The sequence below is a fragment of the Strix uralensis genome, chromosome 2 (genome assembly GCF_047716275.1).
Source record: "Strix uralensis isolate ZFMK-TIS-50842 chromosome 2, bStrUra1, whole genome shotgun sequence".
Taxonomy (NCBI): Eukaryota; Metazoa; Chordata; class Aves; order Strigiformes; family Strigidae; genus Strix; species Strix uralensis.
This window is the reverse complement of record NC_133973.1, coordinates 115,046,092-115,067,173: the sequence shown is the minus strand read 5'-3', so window position 1 is coordinate 115,067,173 and position 21,082 is coordinate 115,046,092. Positions and strand designations below refer to the sequence as shown.

At 40.1% G+C, this 21,082-nt stretch overlaps 1 protein-coding gene across 9 annotated transcripts in view; it reads right to left on the bottom strand.

The window, feature by feature from the left end:
• The window catches only part of LNX2 (ligand of numb-protein X 2), a 59,971-nt gene that overhangs the window by 9,851 nt on the left and 29,038 nt on the right, over positions 1–21,082 (bottom strand). For all 9 annotated transcript variants that reach the window (XM_074859910.1, XM_074859909.1, XM_074859915.1 and 6 more), the window contains 5 exons: positions 17,582–18,106; positions 8,630–8,868; positions 7,383–7,582; positions 3,355–3,726; positions 1,664–1,810 (listed from right to left, as the gene is read on the bottom strand). In XM_074859910.1, coding sequence (XP_074716011.1) covers positions 1,664–1,810; positions 3,355–3,726; positions 7,383–7,582; positions 8,630–8,868; positions 17,582–17,982 — 1,359 coding nt within the window. In that variant the 5' untranslated portion in view covers positions 17,983–18,106. The remainder of the gene's footprint in view (positions 1–1,663; positions 1,811–3,354; positions 3,727–7,382; positions 7,583–8,629; positions 8,869–17,581; positions 18,107–21,082) is intronic.

The window sequence follows — 21,082 nt, the reverse complement described above, 5'->3', positions numbered from 1 at the left end:
CAAATTAATGCTATAGGCTGGTAATGGGTGCCTTGTGCAGTCTCCCTAATGATTACAACAAAGACCCTGACTTGAAGCAAGAAGAGATCCTGTATTTCATTCTCTAACAACTGAATTATAAAGTTTAGTCCAAGCAAAAGGATCTAAAGCTGAATCAAAGTATATTTTATTTGCTGAAGCTCTTGTTCTTCAGGATATTTAGTGATACATTCAAACCACAGCACATAACACCCAGAGCAGCATCTTAAATTAACAGAATACTTGCAAGGAATCCAAAACAGCAGAAGAAATAACCTGGGAGATTCTTCCAACTACAAATGCTTATTTATTACCCTGCCTTCTCTTGGAAAATGGCAATACCTCTTTCTTCGACTTCCAGTGTCACATGCTCCTTCTGACTGACTCTGCTCCTCATATATACATGTTAATCACGTATGAAGCTATATGTATACATACCATAGCTTATAAAGACAGCTCCTTCTTTAGTCTTCAGGCTTTAGGACTAACCAGCTGATGCCATGAAATTATATAAACATATTTCAAGCCACAAGACTTCTAACCCAATTGTAGGTTAATGAGAGGCAGGCAAAAATAAATGGTATGAAACATGGGAAATGTCCACTTGTGGTTACATGGGACTTCCCAGTTTGAAAGAGCCCACAGATAGCATTGATACATGAGGGAAATCAGCTCAGCCAACAGATCAGCTTTGGAACTGTGATATGAACACAACCAATGCTGGCAGACAGAAAGTGGGTTCAAGCTCTGATATAGATGAGCTGTAATCATTGTGCTGATGTGGCCTAATGTTGTGGCAAATACTAACAGCCACTAACCGTATTCAGGAACTTCACCTTTGTCCCTCAGGAGAAAAACAAGCTTCCTAGGACCTCATTTGTTCTTTTCTGAAATTATGCAGACTTTTAAAAGAAAATACTATCAACACATGCAAATCCTCCCAAGAGAAGCATGACATTAAACAATGATGCCAACAGAGTGGACAGGAGGAAAGGTGGCTTGGTTGACATAGTCAACATGACAATTATTTCACAAAATCAACTTCTCTACAGTGAGAAGTCATATTTTTCTAACTACAAGAACATCTCCAGCACAGGCTTTATTTTTGCAGGTCTTCCAGATAATTTGACGCTAGCTTCATGGAATTCTCTCCATACTCGACCCTGCAGAACTCAGCAGTCTTGCAGCCAGCATTGCTGGCTCATGGAGGAGATGACACATCCCTCCAACATGCTCTTTATATGACTGAGGTGTGTACCACACCTCCTGTCCTTGCTGGTTGCAGCCAGCACAGCAGCAACAAAAAAATAACGTTCTTGAATGACAGCTCTTCCATGCAGCAGTAACACATGAGCCACTGTCTTAGACAAGGTCTAACAACTACAGCTGTATGAGCTCAGAGAACTTGCTTCTTTCACTGCAGTCAGCAAATCAAAAAAAATACTGAAAAGCTGTTGCATATCTTCTGTTTCCACTCCAGACATGATGCAGGACTTGAGTACTTGGAAGTTGTCATATTTTTTTTTTTTGTAAAGTAGGCAAAAAAGAAGATATAATCCTTTTTTCCAGTCTTGCCTTGCTACACACTTAGACCATCATGCGAGTAAAATGGTTATTTATACCTCTTAGAAGGAGAAACACCAACCTTATGTGAGTTGGGTCTGCTGTGAAACAGCTGCTGGGACTGGTGTTGGTGTGGGTTGCTGTTGTGAGTCCCAGTGTCTCGGATAATACTGACTGTCTGTGACTTCAGGGGTCTAGAGATGATCAAATTCACTCTCTCCCCACTAGCCTGTTGAAAATATAAAGCAAAGTAATGAAGTTGATAGGATATTGATTATTAGCAGAGAGGGAGGAAAACGTATGATGAAATATGAAACAAAACAACAACAGAACTAGTTTTCCAGTTTTCCAGTTCCTGGGGGTACCACAAACTGCTTAGACTGCACAGTCCCTTACTTGCTTCTTGCTGCAATTCCTCCCAAAACAGAGGGGATATTAACACTCCTCCTTTGCCTCTGATGTTACGTTTACATCAGCTGGAAATCTTTTGCCAAAAGGACCATGTCTCACTTTATGTTATGAAGCTTCAAACATGAAAATTCACCCAATTCCGTTTGCAGCCTCCGTGAACTTCTGCAACGTGTAGCAATAAACGAAAGAAATGCCCATGTGATGGCTCCAGGGTCTGCAGATTTTGGTCAACAGCTCTGAACACCTCTGGTACTTCCCAAAGAGACTTCCAAGAAGGATGTTATATATGTGCAGACCATCAAACTGTGGAGTTTGGGGAGTACTGGGAGACTTAGTAGCCAGATGTTAAATAGAATATCGACTCTTTCTATTGCTGCAAAACCACACCTCAATAGATACAAGTTACCCACTGTAAAATTCTGACCACTTCACTGTATCCAAAAACTGGGAAACTGAAATTACAATTCCCAATATCATTGTTATTTTCCTTTAACTGCAGGGGAAGCTCTTGAAACAATTCCTGAAACAAATATTTACTACTTATTTGTATCGGACTTCTCTATGTGGTGCTGGGTTAAGCAGAGATGACTGTGCTAGACTGCAAGAACCTACTACTGGTCTATTCCAACTTTCCTAAAACCAGAACAATTTTCACCAACATCCCATCAGCAGGAAGCAGCAATGTGCTGCAGCTGTTTCCTTACAGACTGGGAGAAAGGCATGGAGTAAAGGTTTTCCTGTGGGAACAGGGAAGGGTCATATGTCACACTGCATCAGGCTTTAGGAATATTTGTGTCCAGAGCAGAGCCAGACATTGGGAATAGCCCTTTTTTTAACACTCAGAAAATGAGTTTTACTGCACAGGACTCAAGGAAGACCTATTTTTGTCCTCCCAGCTGCTACCTGTTGCCTCTACAAAGTCTGACAAACCACTTTCCTGTTTTAACCCCGATTCCACACATAGGCAAATCAATACAGAACAAAGCCCACTTTTACAGAGCTTACTCAGAGATTAAAACTACAGTATGTACATAAATACAATATTTTCTTTTTTTTTGTTCTGTTAAGCAACAGGCTACATGGTACTCTCCTTGCTCACACGAGCACTCTTCTAATCTTCAGGCTATATGCCAAGAAAGACTAATGCACACTTTTCACTTCTGAGAAGGTGAAGTTGCATCTGCTACGTGCCAAAGCAGACCCTGCTTTGCACTATTATTTCCAGAACATAAGTCACAGCAAATTGCATCACTGCAGGCTTTTAGGCGTTACACAAGCTATTCTGTCCGGGACAGACTCTATCCCAGGTTTTGCCCAAGAAATAAAGCTGAGCTAAGGACTCAGGTAGGGAATGCAAATTACCTGTATAACCTGAGCAGCAAGCTCAGGTGTCCCGTGCTTCAAGTCATGTCCGTTAATTGCAAGTACGCGGTCGTTGCTGCAGAGCCTGCCGTCTTGAGCAGCCAACCCCCCTTCCAAAAGGTCAAGAATAAAAACTCCTGGCTCATCTGTTCTGCGTACAAGTTTAATGCCAAGCTGCTCACTGGAGTCACGTTTATGAAGCGTCACTTGAAAGCTGTCTTCCCGCAAGGAGCTGGTGGTGTCCGCGTGGTTGTGTGTGCGGCTGCCGAACCGCCTCTCTCTCAGCACGGTGAGGTGCAGCACCGAGCAAGGCTGGGAAAGCACAGCTCGAGCGTGGTTGTGAGACACGTTGCTTATGTCGAAGCTATTGACCTGCAAAACAACAACAAAAAACGTGTTCAGAATGGTATTTTCATGTGTTCAATTGTTCCTGGTTATGGAAATAAAGTCCTTTCCAAACTAAATTCAGAGCTCACTGCAAAGCCAACCTTGGAGCAACCTCTGACCCTACCAGACTTCCTCTCTCGTCCTTCCATCCTCTCCTGCAAACCCACTTTGGCAGCTCAATCTACAAATCGATTTTTAGGTTGGAAAAGAACCTTAAGATCATTGAATCCAACTGTTAATCTAACACTGTCAAGTCCACCACTTAACCATGTCCCTAAGCACCACATCTACATGTCTTTTGAATACCTCCAGGACAGCGACTCAATCACTTCCCTGGGCAGCCTTTTCCAATGCTTGACAACCCTTTCAGTGAAGAAATTTTTCCTAATACCCAATCTCTCCTGGTACAATTTGAGGCCTTTTCTCACAGAGATGACAACATCTCTCTCACAGTGAACACTCTCTGTCATCATAGTCCAGGGTTTTTGTTCTCCTAGTCTCCTACACTTGTCTTCCTTAGACCTTTACATTATTTGTTTTTCAGGACAAGAACTTTACATGTGCTTTCAGTGTCAAGCCCAGCATCACTTAAAACTATAAAACAATATCTATAAAAAGAATACATCCAAATCTCCGAAGAAAGCTTATGTCTAACAATATGCAGTACTTCCATGATGCGAAAAATTAGAAAAACCCTTGAAATCGAGAATAATGACATTTGTTCATTAAGACAGTAGAAAAAGGTACTTGGACTAGTTCTCAAGCCTTAGCATGAACTTAATTTTCCACCATCTTCAACTAGGTCAGAGTTTCAGACTTATAACCTGTATCACTCAAAATTCAGTTGTAAATGAAACACAGATTAAACTTGCCCTCCCTATAAACAAGAATTCTGTTTGTTATGTGGCCCACCGATACAAAGATCAGTAATCTTTAGTCATTTCTTGCACTGTAAAGATATTACCAGTGCAATGAGATTTGGCAGAAAACACAAGCACCACAAAAAGCAGCACAAAAGCTGTATTTGCCTTATTCTGTAAGAAGGGGTTCAAAGTTAACACTAAAACTTCATCCTTAGCATATATTGTTATGCCCCGATGGAGGAATCCCTGCCCCATAATTTCAGCAGATAGAAACTAATGCCAAATGAACTACACTGACCTGCCTTACCTAAGCCTTTTAATGGTCCCCACTGCAACCTAAAATACAAACTTGCAGCTTCCCACCATCTAATAGCAATATTAACACTTTTAAAAAAAACAGGAAGAGAAATGACCCAGAAACCTATATGTGACAGCGCCACATTTACATCACACATCTGAGTTGAGGGGCTCCAAGAGTCAGTGTCAAACAATTTGGCCATGATGGTTTTGGCATGACAAAGGGGTAGCTGTACCCACTGGGACCCTACCCCTGTGAGAGAGAGAGGCTGCTGCTCCAGCAGCAAAGCAGGAGGTAGCCCTCCCTGAGCACCTGCATCCTCCAGCCCGATGCCCAGTACAAAACTGTCACTCCCAGCAGCACCACAAGCTCAGACACTGAACCACGGCTGTGTCCTGGTCTGCTACTGCCCTGAGACAGACTGTAACCTTGGGCAGAGGAAAAGGAGGCATAGCTAGGAGAAATAACATTTAGAGCTGCCACCAGCAAAATCCACTAGGGCTCATCCGTCAGAGCCCTTAAATTAAATTGTTTTATTTTTAGCTGTCACTAGCTAAAGTAAATACATAAAATATGGAAGCATTCAAAGGGCACAGAAGAATTTATGCAATAAAATGTAGTTGTTCTTTCTACAAGGCAGTTCACCACTTCAGAATAAAACAGCCTTAGCATTTCTTGGGGAAAGAGATTCTCATTAGGACATGTTTTACATGAATTACAGTCACAGTCCAGCACAAGAAAGGGAGAACTTGTAGAGCACTTTGGAAATGTTAGGCACCTATCTATACCTTGCAGACAACATGCACTTTTATATAGCTGTTACTAAATGCTGTTCCCTCAGATCTTGAAAAGGTAATACTTCTTGTTTGACTGGGCAAGAAAATGCTGACTTTCACGTCGCAGCCCTTTCTGGCTTTCTTTTAGTCCTCTACCGCTCATAAAAACCTCTGAAGACATTTTCAGGAATGTCCAACTGCAGTGTGCACACTGAGCTGCATCTAACTCAGCACTTAATTACAGCCGGCAGAGACCCAGCCTGGTCATTTTAATGCACCTGCGCAGGTAAATTCAAAGCAATAAAGATACCATATCTTCCAAAAAGTTTGGCTTTTACCTCCTGTACCTATCTCTTGGCATGACAGAAGGAGTCTGATGGACACCTCCCTAACATCTGACAGCCCCAGTGCCAGCACATTGATAGGGAAGACTCACTGCAGCTTATAAATCCTATTTATAATTAATTTATTGCCACTTACATCTTTGGAAACTATAATTGACACCTGCCCAAACAGCAAGAATTTCCAGAGCTTCACTGGAGCTCAAGCTCCCTATTCTGGCAACCAAGGAGAGCCCTTGAGTATTGAAATAAATCAGGCAGCATTCAATCAGTGTTTGCAACTGCTTGTTAAAAAGGCAACATTTTGGAAACCTCTTGGGTTGCTTTCTTGGCCCACCACTATGCTAGCACAGAAAAAAGGCACGTTTCTCAAAAGAGACTTTATTTTCTGAAGTGCAAACTAATTTCATTCCAAGGGTAACTACAGTATCTAAGCTACTTCTGTTGGCTTGATTTCAAAAAAGTGAAATAAAAAAGGCTGATACTAATTTTGTACTGATCTTAGGCTATGAGATCAAAAGCAAACATTGTTATTGAAGTAATTTTGAAGTTATGGTAATATATTTGTTTCAGGTGGAATGATTAAAAATAGAAAAAAGCAGGAGTACTCTCTGGTTTATGTAGAACTCAGTACCATTCTTAAGAGTCCTATAAAACAACTCCTTCCTCTAATATAAGATTAAAAGTCCAAAATAATAGAATTTGATCTTTTTACACTGTCTGTGGGTAATTACTTAAAACCGTAACAAAAATACACACTTGATCATAACCAACTCAAATTTTAACTGTTTGTTTACTTTTTTTGAAAAATATTTAGAGTGCCCTTGCTTCAAACCATGCCAGTGAAGAGTATCAATGACTCTTTTACACATACTGAAAAATGCAGGTCAATTGTCTAGGCTATTGGAAGGTAACAGTGAAGCCAGATTAAAATAACAGTTTAGATGAAGTCAGCCTTACAATCCACAAATTGCTTTTTACACAGGACAAATTATGCCAACTTGTTAGCCAGAAGTAACCTTGGGTTCCTTTAGAAAGCACGCATAAAGCTGAAATAAAGACCAAGTCCCACAACATTTAAAAACAAGAAAAATAAACTCATATTTTAAACATTGATAAGAGATGCTAAGGAGGAAAAGCAATTCCAGGGTCTGGCCCGACAAACAACATAAAACATCATAGCCAAAAGTGCTAGAACAACAGGCTCTGCTCTGAATATTAATTTGCCTTCCAACTGATAATTGGAAAGGCAACATTTACACAGCGTTGTCTGACAAGGAAAATCTCCCATCTCATTTAACAGGCAGTTCTGCAAGAAGTGAATGGAAAGCAAGCAGACAGAATATGTAATTAGGTTCCATACTTGCAGTATTTGGTCTCCAGCAAGAAGTCTTCCATCTCTGGCAATGATCCCATCTCGATAAACCTCTTGAATGACAATGTTGATCAAAGGCGTTTCATTGCCACCCACTATGCTAATTCCTAATTCAATATAAGGATTGGACCGATGAATTTCAATAGTAGTGATCTCTCCTTCAGGCAAGGTAGGTGGCTGTTGATTTGCTGCCAATTATTTTTTAAAAGAAAGATGATTAATATCCTTTATACCTCATTCACTTTCAATAAAGCAAATCACCAAAGGACAATATAGACAGGCCACAAGACAGTGGTTTAACAAACTAAATGGATTAGTTCCACTACATCTTGGAACACCTAGCTCATTAGAAACAGCTAACAACTTAGTAGCATCCATGCTTCCTGAAACTGGGTCACTTGGATTGGAAAAGGATATTCTGAACCACTTGGATCTTGTCCTTTGTAATAAATTTCATACACTTCATTTCCAACTGGGTCACTTCACATTTGATGATGATGACAAAAATGTGTTTTAGGGGTTACCCCATGGCACATGACTTGGTCATGCCTCTTCGTCAGCTGGTCTCACAACTGGCACTAGGAGCTGCTACTGAGTTACTGGGTCAAGAGAAGGAGCTCATTTCTGAAGCAAACATGGAGACAACTAAAGAGGAAAAGGGGTATGCTAAAGGATTGCAAATACAGAGAAGGAAGGGGACAGGACCACCTTCCTCTGTGGTAAGGCTCAGTGCTTCCTCTCTAAAATTCCAGATGCTAGAGATGTTACTGCTCATTCGGTGCAGATGGATGCAGGAATTACTCAGCTGCCTTTTCGCTCAAGCAGGACAGCACTCCGTGTGTGGGAAGGCTGCTGATCCGGGCAGGGGGGAAGGGGGAAGAGGGGAAAAGAAATCTCATCTTAGAAAACAACTTTTGCAATTTTACAGAAAACATACTCCCTTCCAAATCGCTGCAAGGCCAGTGCTACCAGTAGATTACTACTGCACCGTCATATGACACATGATGATACAGCACCATGATATCTAGCACACAGCCTGAGATACTTCTTTCCTTCCTGTGACCTTATCCCAGTTGTATACTTGCACATAACTAAAACCCACTAATATTTCTCCAGGAATTGCAAGAGAAAAGAGCAGAAAATTAAGACATGCATTCACGGTTGGCAAGAGATAAGCTCTGACACCACAAATGTTTCCACATCTGATAAAACAGACTTGATAAGTGATGACATACTGTCTGCTACTGTGTTCTCCTCAAAAGGCGGATTGTCAATGCTGGGCTCGTCTGTCCACGTGGGAAGGGCGGGCGAGGTGAAGCTCTGCTCAGCTGGCACTATTCCCTGATCTGTGTCCGAAGATAAACTGCTAGGCTGCTCCATCCCACCGGGGCCACTCTCGCCCTCTGCTTCTGCTTGCAGCTTGCTTGTTTTCCTTCTCTCCAGAGCAACCCTTCGATGAGAAGCCCCAGGACACCTGTGAAGACATCATTTATACCATGCTTCAAGCCTGCATCAATGTTTGTAGCACAAAATGCACAAGTTCTCCATCAAATGAAATCAGTCTTCTTCAAAGCCACAGCTTTATACTAATCATAAAAAATATTAAACACATTTAAGGCCAAAATATGTTTTAGTGGACAGACCCCCCAAACAATACTGCCTTCTTCACAAAACTTCTACTACGTAGTTTTTTGGCAATGAACTGAATGTGCTGTAACACCTTCTGAACATGGACTTACTCTGTTATGTACATTCCAGTTTCTGGAAGATAACCTTGCTGAAAAGATTAAACAGGACTGGCATACAATTCTACAGAAGAGAAGACCTATTCAAAGACACCTTTGAAGACCCACTGAAGCAATTCCCTTTCACCTTAGTAAGCCAAGAGAAGAAAGCATCATATTTTCCTGGAGTCATTTTGGGGAGGAATCTAAGTGCAATCTAAGTGTTAAAATACTGGAAAAAAAATATGCTTGTCTAGGACTTTGCATGAAAAGTTTAGCAAAAGTAACAGCTCTGCTCATCATCTCCTCTTGAATCAGTAGAAGGTGTTTCATCCTCCTGTATCCCCCTTTTTCTTCCTGACTTCACAGAGGAGCTGCAATTTTTTGCTTTCCGTCATGTAACAATGTTCCATCAGCACCTGGTGCTTTTCACTCTAAACTAATTTTTGTGACTTCCCATTATTCTTAATGCAATAATTTTTTTTGTTTATATTTAAAATCCTACAATAGTTTATTGCAAAGAAGGGCTGCAATGTTGCAAATTCATGGAAAGCCTTCGTTTATCTAATGGTCTGACATTTACATGTAGATAATTGAATGTGGACATCAATCTTACATCTGCCTGTGTGACAGTTTTTCCAGTGTCTGATACGTTACTTCTTACAGTATTTGATGTCCTTCTTAAAGTTCCTGCTTCTGGAACTGCTGACCACCTCAACATGCTCATACTGTAGCAGTGTCAGAAAAAAGGAACCTTGTTCTTGAAAGGACTCCCTGTTCAGGAACTTGACAGATTGTTACAACAAAAGAAGAAATGATTTATTTTTGCAACAGGAGAAGAAATGTGTTAGCAGAGTAAAAGACAGCAGAAGTCTAACGATGTCTTAACTTGTTAAACCAGAATGTTTTGAGAATCACAATTCTGTTCTGACATTCTGTGAAGTGGATCTGATAATTACACGGTTAGACTGTTTTGGCACGAGGAACTTTGAAGAAAAATGTTAAACAAAGTTATTCAGCTCTGAAGAATGTTGTTAAAGACACCTGTATAGCTTTTGTGATCCCCAGCAGTATCATACGTACATAAAGTGATTTTTTTATATATATATATATAAAATGATCTATAAATGTCATGATGTATATGTTTAGAAGAATAGCATAAGGTAACTCAAATTGGCTGTGAAATATGCATAAATACATAAATTAGAGACAGTTCACATTGTGAAACGACACATTTAAAAAATTATTTCCTGGGGCTTTCCCCAAAGTGACTGCTGGTCATCTTGTTCTTCAAAGCTAAAAAAGTACAAGCACAAAAGATGAAAATTACTTGAACGTTGCTTCGTGAAAAAGTTTCTCTGATTTTATGATGGAACACAACCATACTTCTTGATTTTGCCCAGGTAATATTTACTACATAAATCATGGGCATAGTGGGACTGATCAGCTAAGAAATCTGGCCAGTCTCTATTCTGGTGGTCAGAGACACACAGTTACAGGTGAAACTCAGCAGGAAGTTTTTATCATCAACCATTTCACAATGCAAACCTCAAAACAAGAACCCCAAAAAGCCAAGAAAATGAGAGATGCGATCCTTTTCTTCAAAATTCCTAAAATACTTTAACTTGATGGGTTAGCCTCACGCTCCTCCAAATTTTAGCACTAGCAACAGGAAAAAAAAGGACCAATCTCCAACATCACTCACTTCTGCAGCAACACGGCAAGGGGTAAATGCTCTTGCAGAGGAAACCTCTTGTCTACTGCGAACTCTGACAGATGTGCTCTCCCACACTGATCTGCAAGAGTTTAGGACAAAGACACCCCAAACTGCATGTTCTTGCTGTCCCTGAACTGCTCTCCCATAGGAGTGGTGATTTTTCAGCAAAGAGGTGAATGAATAGGTCAAAACTAACATTGTCAGAGGACCACGCTTCAATCCCACTGAGTTTGGACAGCAGAGTCCAGACTTACTGGACTACTTCTGTGAACCAGACACTTCCTTAGGTATCTTCTACCAAAACACTGTGCTGTTGACTCTTATTCAGCCAGCTCACAAGGCCTGTGGATCCCAAACGACCTGGTGTAGATGGGAAAGTACACCTTGGCAACTTTTTTTTTTTTTAACTGTATCAAACGAGGACAGAACAAAAAAATCACCCCTGGAAGTGTCCTATTTCTGTCAAAGCCTTCCAAACCACAGCCAGGTCCTCCACCACCCTCCTTCACAGAGCACATTCCCCCATCATTACCTAGCAGCTGATGAAACTTGTCACACAAAACATAAATAAATTTGAGGGGGGTTTTTTGCCAATGATATTTAATTATCATTTCAAAGGCTAATATCAAGAAATGTAAACAGCCTCCTGAACACCTACTCGGCTCAGCAGAAGCCCTTTTGTACAGCAATCTACAAGGCACAAAAGGAAGAAAATCCAGATTCTTCCCCAACTTAACCAGTAATTGTAACAGACTACAACTTTCAGCCTGGTATAGTGGAACTGCATTGCCAGGAAAGTAGCTGTGTGGTGGAGACATTAATTCATGGGATGCCAGTTCCTAGGTCTTTAAACACAAGATGCCACCTATCAAGCAGCAAAGCACAGTATTAGTATTCAAGCACATTTATAAGGAGATTTTTCATTTCCACTTGCAACATAAGATTTTTATTGGCAGTAGGAATTTATTATTCACAAACAGCAAAACCATACAGCAGTTGTGACAGTTAACAAGCATCAATAAATCTCTAAAGGTGCACACCTTCACTAATACTGTTTTTGCCAAATATCTGGGATAAAGAGCATTTTAGACTAATCTTGTAACAAGTTATGTAGATAGATGGGCATCTCAGGATCAAAATGAGCATTGAAGATTGTTTTTTACAGCTACAGGAATCCATTCTCATACAACAACTTGCATCAAGAAAGGCTGAAATGTGTCTTACAGGAACAACATTTCGTATCTACCTACAAAGCCAGAATATCTTGGCTAGGAGCAAGAAGAAAGGCAGCAATGTTTTTTATCATTTCCAGATATTATTTCTTTCATGAATCAAGATGTTCAAGAGTAGAGATGCTGAAACTACCAGCTAAAGCAACTTGAGCGATGTTATTTATCGAAAAACTCGAAGGGCAGTTGTTCTTGGGATGTAAAACGAGCTTCTGCTTATATTCGACTCCTTCCTCTCCTCCCTTCAGTACCAGCTTTTGCTCAGTTCTGGATGGTGACAAAGCATAGCTTTTGCCTTCAACTTCTCTTAATCCATATCAGATGGAGAATAAAAGTTTCTTGGTTTTTGTTTTTTTTTTTATTTTTACAGCAAAGTCTGCTGGGTTTCTTGTTTAAAAGCTGACTTCTTGGAACACCAGCAGCAATCCCTCTCCACAGATAAAAAGAGCTTTCATAGAAAATTAAGATGTAGTTTACAGTGTATGCCGTGGAATAACAGTAGGGGCTGGAAAAACACATTTGCTCACTGACTGCTGAAAAGAAAGATTTCATTGTAACTTACGCCATCAGCTTCTGCCCAGTCTAGTGGTTCGATAAAAGCAAACACACCAAAGAGCCTCAAACTAGTTGCTATAAATCGTTTTCCAAGCAGGAGCTGAATTTAAGCAAAGACTGCAGAGAAGCAACCCAAATGCCTTTACTATTGCTCATAAAACTTTGCCAGCAAAGTGACCTTAAGCAGTAATTCTGGCAAGATTTACAGCTGCAATTCAGAGTAAAACACGGTGCTTGCTGCTGTGGAAAGTTAAGTGTTTGGGTCTTGGTTTTTCTTTTGCTAGGAAAAAAAAAAACCAAAAAGAGAGGCAGTAGGAGTTATCTAGTTTGGGAATCAAAGAAGACTCGGAAAAAGAAAAAGAAGAAAGAGTGTTGCTGTTGCACATTTCTCTCTCACATCCAATGATCTAAGGAGCCTACAAGAAGCCAGGTATCTTCAGAACAGAGAACAACCACTGAAAGATCCCTCAACCTTTCCAGCAATGGAAAGAGTCTGTAAGGCATGGAGGAACTCTGAATCTGTTGCCTACCTACTTATGCAGGTGTAAGAAACGACCTGCCAAGAGAGGGTTAAATCCTACAGATCCTCTGCATTTCTCCTGGTGCTACAAAGAGCCGGGTAGGGACAGTCCTTGCAGCTAACACGGGACCGGGTGGGAAGAACAGGACTCAGCAGCACTATCATAAACACCAAAATAACCAGGATTGCCAAGATTTTGAATGATAAAACTCTGTATCTATACAACAAATTTTCCCATGGATCTTGTTAATCTAAATCCATATATTAAGTGTGCTGACTGGCACACAGCTCAATAATTTCTTCAATTCCAGAAAATACAATTGTATATAAAGTTCAAACTTAATTTGACATAAAATTGACTTGAATGCTGGTCTCAACACTAAATCATTTGGAAAAATGTCTCCATGCAAAATGATAGATCCTCTACCATAGGAGAATATAGGAGGGGAAAACTGAAGCCCAGCTCAAAGGCAATACATAAACACAATACCTAAACCTCTCATTAAAACGTTGGACAAATTTCAGAGCATGTTTTTGTACAATGGAGTTTCTTCAGGTCTGAATAATCCATAAGAATTAACTGAATTAATATCATACACAGAAAAGCTCAATTTTTTTTTTGTCAGATTTCCTTTTGATAAATTTATATTTGATAGTTAGAAGTGGAATTGGCACCTACTTTACTAAACATTAACAAATTTTCTATACCAAGTGACTGGGAAAAACAGTACAACTCAGCATTACTCATATATTTTTCTCCTTTAAATCAGATTATATGTATTAACTTTGAAAACCACAGTTTCCAACTGAATGTGATGAAACTGAAAGACTGATAAATCAAGAATATTTTCTTTATGAAGTGAGGAATCATGGAGTACAATTAGTGACCATGAAGTAATCAAGTTTGTGTTTCGTGCCTCTCATCTCCTCGCTGGAGCAGCCTGCAGTAACCTTACACTCCAAGGTACGTGGTAGATACAATGACATTTTCTTCCAGCTTTTATGCTCAAATGAAGCCGATTAAAACAACACTGGAAAACCTGACTGTGAATGTTTTTAGACAGTGAAAACTAACCAACCATACTGTATTTCTTAGAAATACAAACTAGCTCATGTAAGGGCTTGCTGAGACTGGTTTATATTAAACTATGCTGAAAATTATAATAATACTGAATTTTATACTTCTTTCCTACATTTAATGATCAGTAGTAGAATTTTACTGGATTCACTAATCCATATAAAATCAAATTCAAACTATGCAGTTGCTGTTATCATTTATGTCAGCAATGATAATTTACAGGTGTTCAGATGTTTGCACATAAACTTAATTGAAAACTGTAAATCAAAATACTCAAAATGCATATCAGCATCCCAGGACAACAGACGGAATTGAAAATGAGCAGCCTTCTGCAACTGAAAGCTTTTTTCCAGCCGACAAACAGGAAAAGCTAGTGACTCAGCTCACTTGGATTTCAAAATAAGCTTGTGTATTAAGCAAATTAGTATTTTATAGATACCTAAAGAGAGCATACATAGTGTTCCACGTACAAGTAAATTATGTGGCCCTGTTGTAAAACAAGGCCAAGGAAAATGGACTGAAGAGGTGAGGGATATGACAGTGGGAAACCAGAAGATGAATCAAATGTGTAGCAGGAGTCTTGCTAGCATTTTGCTTTTTATTAAAATCAAATTAATTTAATGTTAGGATTATAAATGGAACAAACAGTTAGGCTTCCTCACCACCCCCAAGTCATCATATAGATCAGAAATTACTTGCCTGGAAGAAACAAGCAAGAGCCTAAGCTAACACAGAAACCATGTGGAAAAATAAAAAAAAAGGAAAAAAAATAGAGAGAAAGGCTCCTCATCAGTCCCCATACCTCCCTGACACTGCCACCACACGTGTATATTCATGGTGGGGGTACAACAATAAATAAAACCCAGGCAATTCCAGGCTCACCATGGTCTGTAGTGTTGCTGCATGTCCTGCACGCCCAAGGTCCTCCCAGGCTATGAATCCCCAGAAGCCTTCAGGACGCGGGGAAGAAGAAAGAGGGCATGCTGGAAATATGCACATGAACAAACTGTTTCCAAGGCAGGTAGTGGCTGCTCTCTTCCCCTTCTGTGTGGAGCACTTGCCTGCACACATATCCACACCACACCTGACTCCTAAGCAATCTCCTCCACAATATCACCCTCCACCTAAAGATGATCTCCAAGAGTCTCCAAACCGACAAAGACCAAGACTTGGAAAGAAGTTCATGGGGTAGACTCATGCACCTCTATAATGAACTTTTCCATCCGGGGGCCACCAGTGTCACTGGATCAGACTGAGGGCTGGTGGAAGAGTCACACAGCTAATACTGCCCCCCTTTTGGGGAGGGTGACAGGAAAAGAAACATCTCCCCATCCCACTGCAATCACCACTGTCCTCTCTGGGCCCAAGGTTTTCAATCCTGACGTGGAGGGCTCTGCCCAAAGAGCTGGCACAGGTAAGACTACCAAACCATGAAACACCCTCATGAAATGGGCAAGGGCTGAAATTTATGCAGGCTGCTTTAAAAAATAAATAAATAGCTTTTAAAAAGAGTATCAAATTGAAAGATAGCAAAGCAGGTAAGAACAAAGCACATGATGAAGTCATGGAAATGAAAAGATCTCATCTCAGTTGATGACTGAGGAGACCAGAAGAGTTAGGACTCGTATCATTCATTTTTGCAGAGTCACCAGACAATATACTTGTTTTTATGAAAGCTGCTGACAAAAGCTCACATATTGAATTGTATTTCCCTAGTGCCTTTTATATACAACGGATATGTGCAATGCTTATTCTTCCGGGTTTATGTTTTTTTGCAGGGACAGTTATGTACTTTTCTGAAACCTCTCTCTGCAAAATCAACATAGGTTTTCAAACAGCGTTGAGTTGTACACAAGGAGTATTTCCTGGTAGCAGACACAATTCACCCAAACTGGATCCTTTGAAGTCAGATGCATTTCCTTTGAATACATAATTTCCTTCTCTACGTAATTCTTCACTGTACTCCTCTTGAAATTTCATAAATCTCTGAAATGTTTAAAGTTAGTTGGTATAGATACGCATAATAATTTTTTAGCCCTGATTCATTAATTCCACCATATTTTAGCTTTAACATAAGTGGTATATCCAAGTTTTTGTTCATGACTCATGTAATGAAACAGCTAATGATTAAAGAAAATATATCTCTTTATTTACTGAAAATATTCTCCAACCTATAGAGGATACAAAAGAAGTCAAACATACTCCTCAAAACAAGTTTAACATTTTTCCATTAGAAAAATGGCATTCCCTTACAGAGAAGAAACACCTTCACGTAGGCAGGTTACCACACACATGGTATGGAGGCAATTTCTTTGCTGGAAGAACAAAGTACACTAATCTGCACAATAGAAGTATCATTCTATCTGAATTTGATAATCATAGAATGGTAGAATACCAGGTTGGAAGGGACCGCAAGGATCATGTGGTCCAACCTTAGATTAATCTTATTTCCTTATTCTATCATGACCTCCTTTCCATATTTAAATATTTAGGGTAGGATGGCATAAAGCAGAAGAACTATAAAATTATTAACAGTTCAAAATAAGATCCTAAACAGGTAATATTGGAATGTATCTCTCTGACTCAAAATTACTTCTGAAAGCTGCACCAAAACATCCCACTGGTGTAAAGTGATGAGTTTCTACCAAATTAACAGGGTGTTGAAAGTGTTCTATAAGCAGTCAAAACAAACAAACAAACATCCCTAGAAACTACATCATGCTCGCATGACATAGCATCAAACTGTTCAGTAAACTGTTTTTTTTAAAAACAGAGAAAAATAGGTCTTGCAGAAGTCTTGAGAGATACCCTGCCCATGTGCCTAACAAAGTAGAACCAATTCTGCCATAACTGTTCCTGATAAAGATTGGCTAAACATGGTCACAAACACTTCTGAAAGCAGGGAATACACAACCACCACCCAATCAATCTATGCCAGTGCCAGACAACTATAAACGCTTTTTTCCTAAAATCTGAACTAAATCTCCATTGTTACTATTGTACTATTTCCTTCCTCTTTGCAGACAGAGTTTGCACATCTCTCATTTTTTTCCCCTACCATGAACAACCCCCACTTTCTTTAACTTTTTCTGCTAAATCACGTTTTTGAGACCTCTAATGAATCATGTAATTCCCCCCATGACTCTTTCCAAGTGTTCTTCACTATTTCTGGTGCGATGTCCAAACAGGATCCAGTACTCTAGTTGTGCACAGTTACAGACTGACCATTTCCTACGGTCTTCTACTGTGAATTTAAAAACCACCACCAGCCCTCTCCCTTCTCCTGCCCCCAATTTCTACTGCTACTCAAACTGGCCTACCAAGCATGTAAGGAACATGCAATGCAAACATCTGCACTGCTCACCTGTTCTTGAGATGTGCTGCCAGGTCACATCGCTGCATGACTTCCTGACACACAGAAGAGAAGGGACACAAAACAAATAGCTTGTCTAACAGTTTATGAACAAGAATGCTGGATTTTTTGCAGAGTTTAAAATGGAGTCTTTTTCGGTCCAGCGGGCAGAAATCCTTCTCCTGCAGAAAGTTCCTTAGGCACTTGTAGCAGAAAGTGTGTCCACAGGGAGTGTCCAATGGCTGCAACAAGGGCTGAAGGCAAATGTGGCAGACTAAGTCATCATCCACTTCGTTCTGGTAGTTGTAGAGGTGGTTCTCCCTTGTCCAGTGCTGCTGGCCACACTCAAAGCACAGAGGGTTCAAGGAGGCATTCTGCTCCACCGAAGCCATGTCATCACCTGTAGTCCCCATTGTACAGCTAAGAAGGCTGACAGATCCTACTCCTCCTCCTCATAGAATGGGGTGGCTCATGTAAAGCTCAGAGGGAAGCAACTTCTTCCAGGGTGACTTACACTCTTCAGTCAAGTGTCATTTTCTGCAACAAATGAAGAAAAACTATTCATTTTGCATGAACTATGAAAGTTCTTGTCAGAACTTTTGACTTCTTCTGGGTTTACTAAAACAAAACAGCTAGATAGATTAAGAGAATATTCCTGTTTTCTGTAAATTTGTCATAGAAGAGAGCAACAGCAAATAAAAAAATCTTTAAGTACTATTCCTTTTACAACATGAACGTTTTACGGCTTCGTAACAGCTGCTGCACTGCACAGTTTTCACCTGCAAGATGACCAGTTTGTGACAGCAAGGACACCGCATTATGCAATGTCACACTAGAAGCGTGCAATTAGCATCTAGCACAAAAATACCCTATTGTGAAATAATGGTTATATGATCAAGTAATTGAATGTGTTCTTTAATATGAGATTATGATTTTAATCTGGTCCTACTCTCTTTTTTGGATTTTGACTACTAATGTAGAATATTACACATTAAAGGTCTAAATACATTGCATAAAAATAACCACAACAAACCGCTTACCCTGTTCTTTTCCATTAGTAATATTGCATATATGTCACCACTTACCTTCAGGTTTTCTCTGTGGGTTGCTACAAAGTAAGAAGGACTGGTTCTATCCAGTACATCACATTTGATTTAGTACACAGGCCAGTAATAAAAATATAAAATAAACTAATCATATGAAGCTATTGGTTCCAAACAACTAACCTGTTCTGCTTTTTATCTAAGAAAATTACAGCATACTTACTGTGACAATAATCACATCAGTCAAAGTACTGTAGGTCTGTCACTGTTGGATTTATTTTCTAAACTTTGTAAATTATTAAAATTTGCCCCTCTTAAAATAGCTGCCTGGTCAGAAAACTGTGCAGCCATTAGTCTGCAGTTTCAAACACTAAATCACCCTCCCAACCTTATTTACCCTTCTCTGCCTTACAAAAATCACATTGCTTGACACTCTGAATGGGATGATTTAGAAAATAAAACAAATTTTATCACATTCTTAAGAGACCTCCTCATTCATTAGTTTTGGTAAATGTTCGGGGGGGTGGGGGGATATCAAACTTGAGCAATGCTTACTTTGTGCCTAAATTCTTTATTGCAATTCAGCAAGCAAGACTTATGACAGACACTTACTTTATTCTAGCATAGTAGCAAGCAAACCAAGAAATGAAAACTGCTAGTCTAGGTACCATCCCATCAGCTTTATTTTTAGCTGCTGAAATGTAGTCATAAATATGTTCTGAAATTCATGCGGAACTCATGCATTTCACCGTGTCTTATTTAAGAGAATCCCTGTTTTGGTTTTTGCCCCTTAACCTCACACAGCCAAGCACAAGACTTAGAGCACATTTTACAAGGATTATTATATCCTTTGACGCAAAAAGGATTAAATAGTAATTTGTAATCCAGGCATCTATTCTGCCGTGGAAATTGCCCTGCCTCGTAGTAGATAATGCGCACCTTCTGGAAAGGATTTCACGAGGGAAGAGTACAGCAGTTCTTTGTTACTAGAGACTAAGAATGCAAAATGAGACCCCAAAAGAGATTACTCAAAAAATAGTCTTAAACATATTATGTAAGAGTTCAAGGATTGGAAAGCAGATAAGGAGAGCAGCGCATGGGGCCCTTGTGCTCAAACTGCAGCTCTCTCACTCTGTGTTCATGCTACAGGATTAACACAGAAGGGATGAGACACATCTAATGGCTCTTCTTTATGTAATGCAAAATAAATCAGATAAATGTTCTAGAAAAACATGGTATTGATTTGTGACTTTACCAAATTATTTTGCATCTTCAGGCACCAGGAGAGGAACACATGGCATGTATTGTACTTGGGGGTACCTGCAACACCAACAAGCAGGACAGAAGAAACGGACATGCAGAATGGGCAGAGAAAGCCACTTTAAGAGTGTGTTGCCCAAATGCTAGACCTACTCCTACTACTGACTATGACCAGGACTATTCCTCCTTCTCCAAGTAACCAAGGCTCCAAGAAAGGAGCAAGTCCTACATCAGCAAGGCTACGGAAGAAGCCAGGGAACATTCTGTGCACTGCAGTTACAGAGCTCTGGTTATGGACCCCTGACAGCGAGCATCCTGAATTCACCTTCTTGAAGGCTTCTAGTATTTCTATCCTTTGGAGTCTAAGTGACTCACATGGCAGTCTGCTACAGAGCACCAGGCAGTGTCATACAGTAAATATACCCATGAGATACTTGCTATGGTCAAAGATACCTGCACTCCTCTTTTAGAAGGTAAATCTTTCTGTGTGTTAAAAACTTTTTAAAATAGCTTACTATAAACTTTGAACAAAAAGTAAAATAAGAACAGTTATAGAGCGATCAGGCTTTCACCGCCATGTTTTGTCATGATAATTCAAGCCTTCTTTCTTAGGAAAGGTATATCCAGAGACAAGTTCTATTTACTGAAATCGCAAGAGTTTGTCCTCAGTGAAACACGGGCAGTCACTCTCTATTGCCCACCACTGAAGGGGGTGAGCAGACAGACCCATTCCTACGACTGCCTCGTCCCAGTGTCCTAACACTGCTGGTGCAGGGACAACCGCCCTTGGCTGTGCCTGCTGCCAAGGTGCCACTTCAGGCCGGCGGCAGGCTGCTTCTGCTGGCGGCTGACATTGCCTCTAGCTGCTTCCCAGCACCGACAGTGCCCTGTTAGCTTAAACCATCAATAAATACCCCACCATCTTTTCTGCAGCTGATGTGACCACCTTTTCACCACCTTTCTTCTGACAGAGCTGCAGGAGAAATAGTGGACTAAAACATGAAGATTCAAAAAAAAAAAAAAACAAACCCACTACTACCACCCAAAAAAAACTTACAAACCACCAAACTCCAACCAAAAAAAAACTCCATCGAGATTTCTTCACTTTTGCACTGCTGTCTACGCCCTTCACTGCTGTGCAGCATGAGGGGCAAGCTTGTTCCATGACTGAGGAATCAGTCACCAGGATTTGTATTGATTGTATACCACA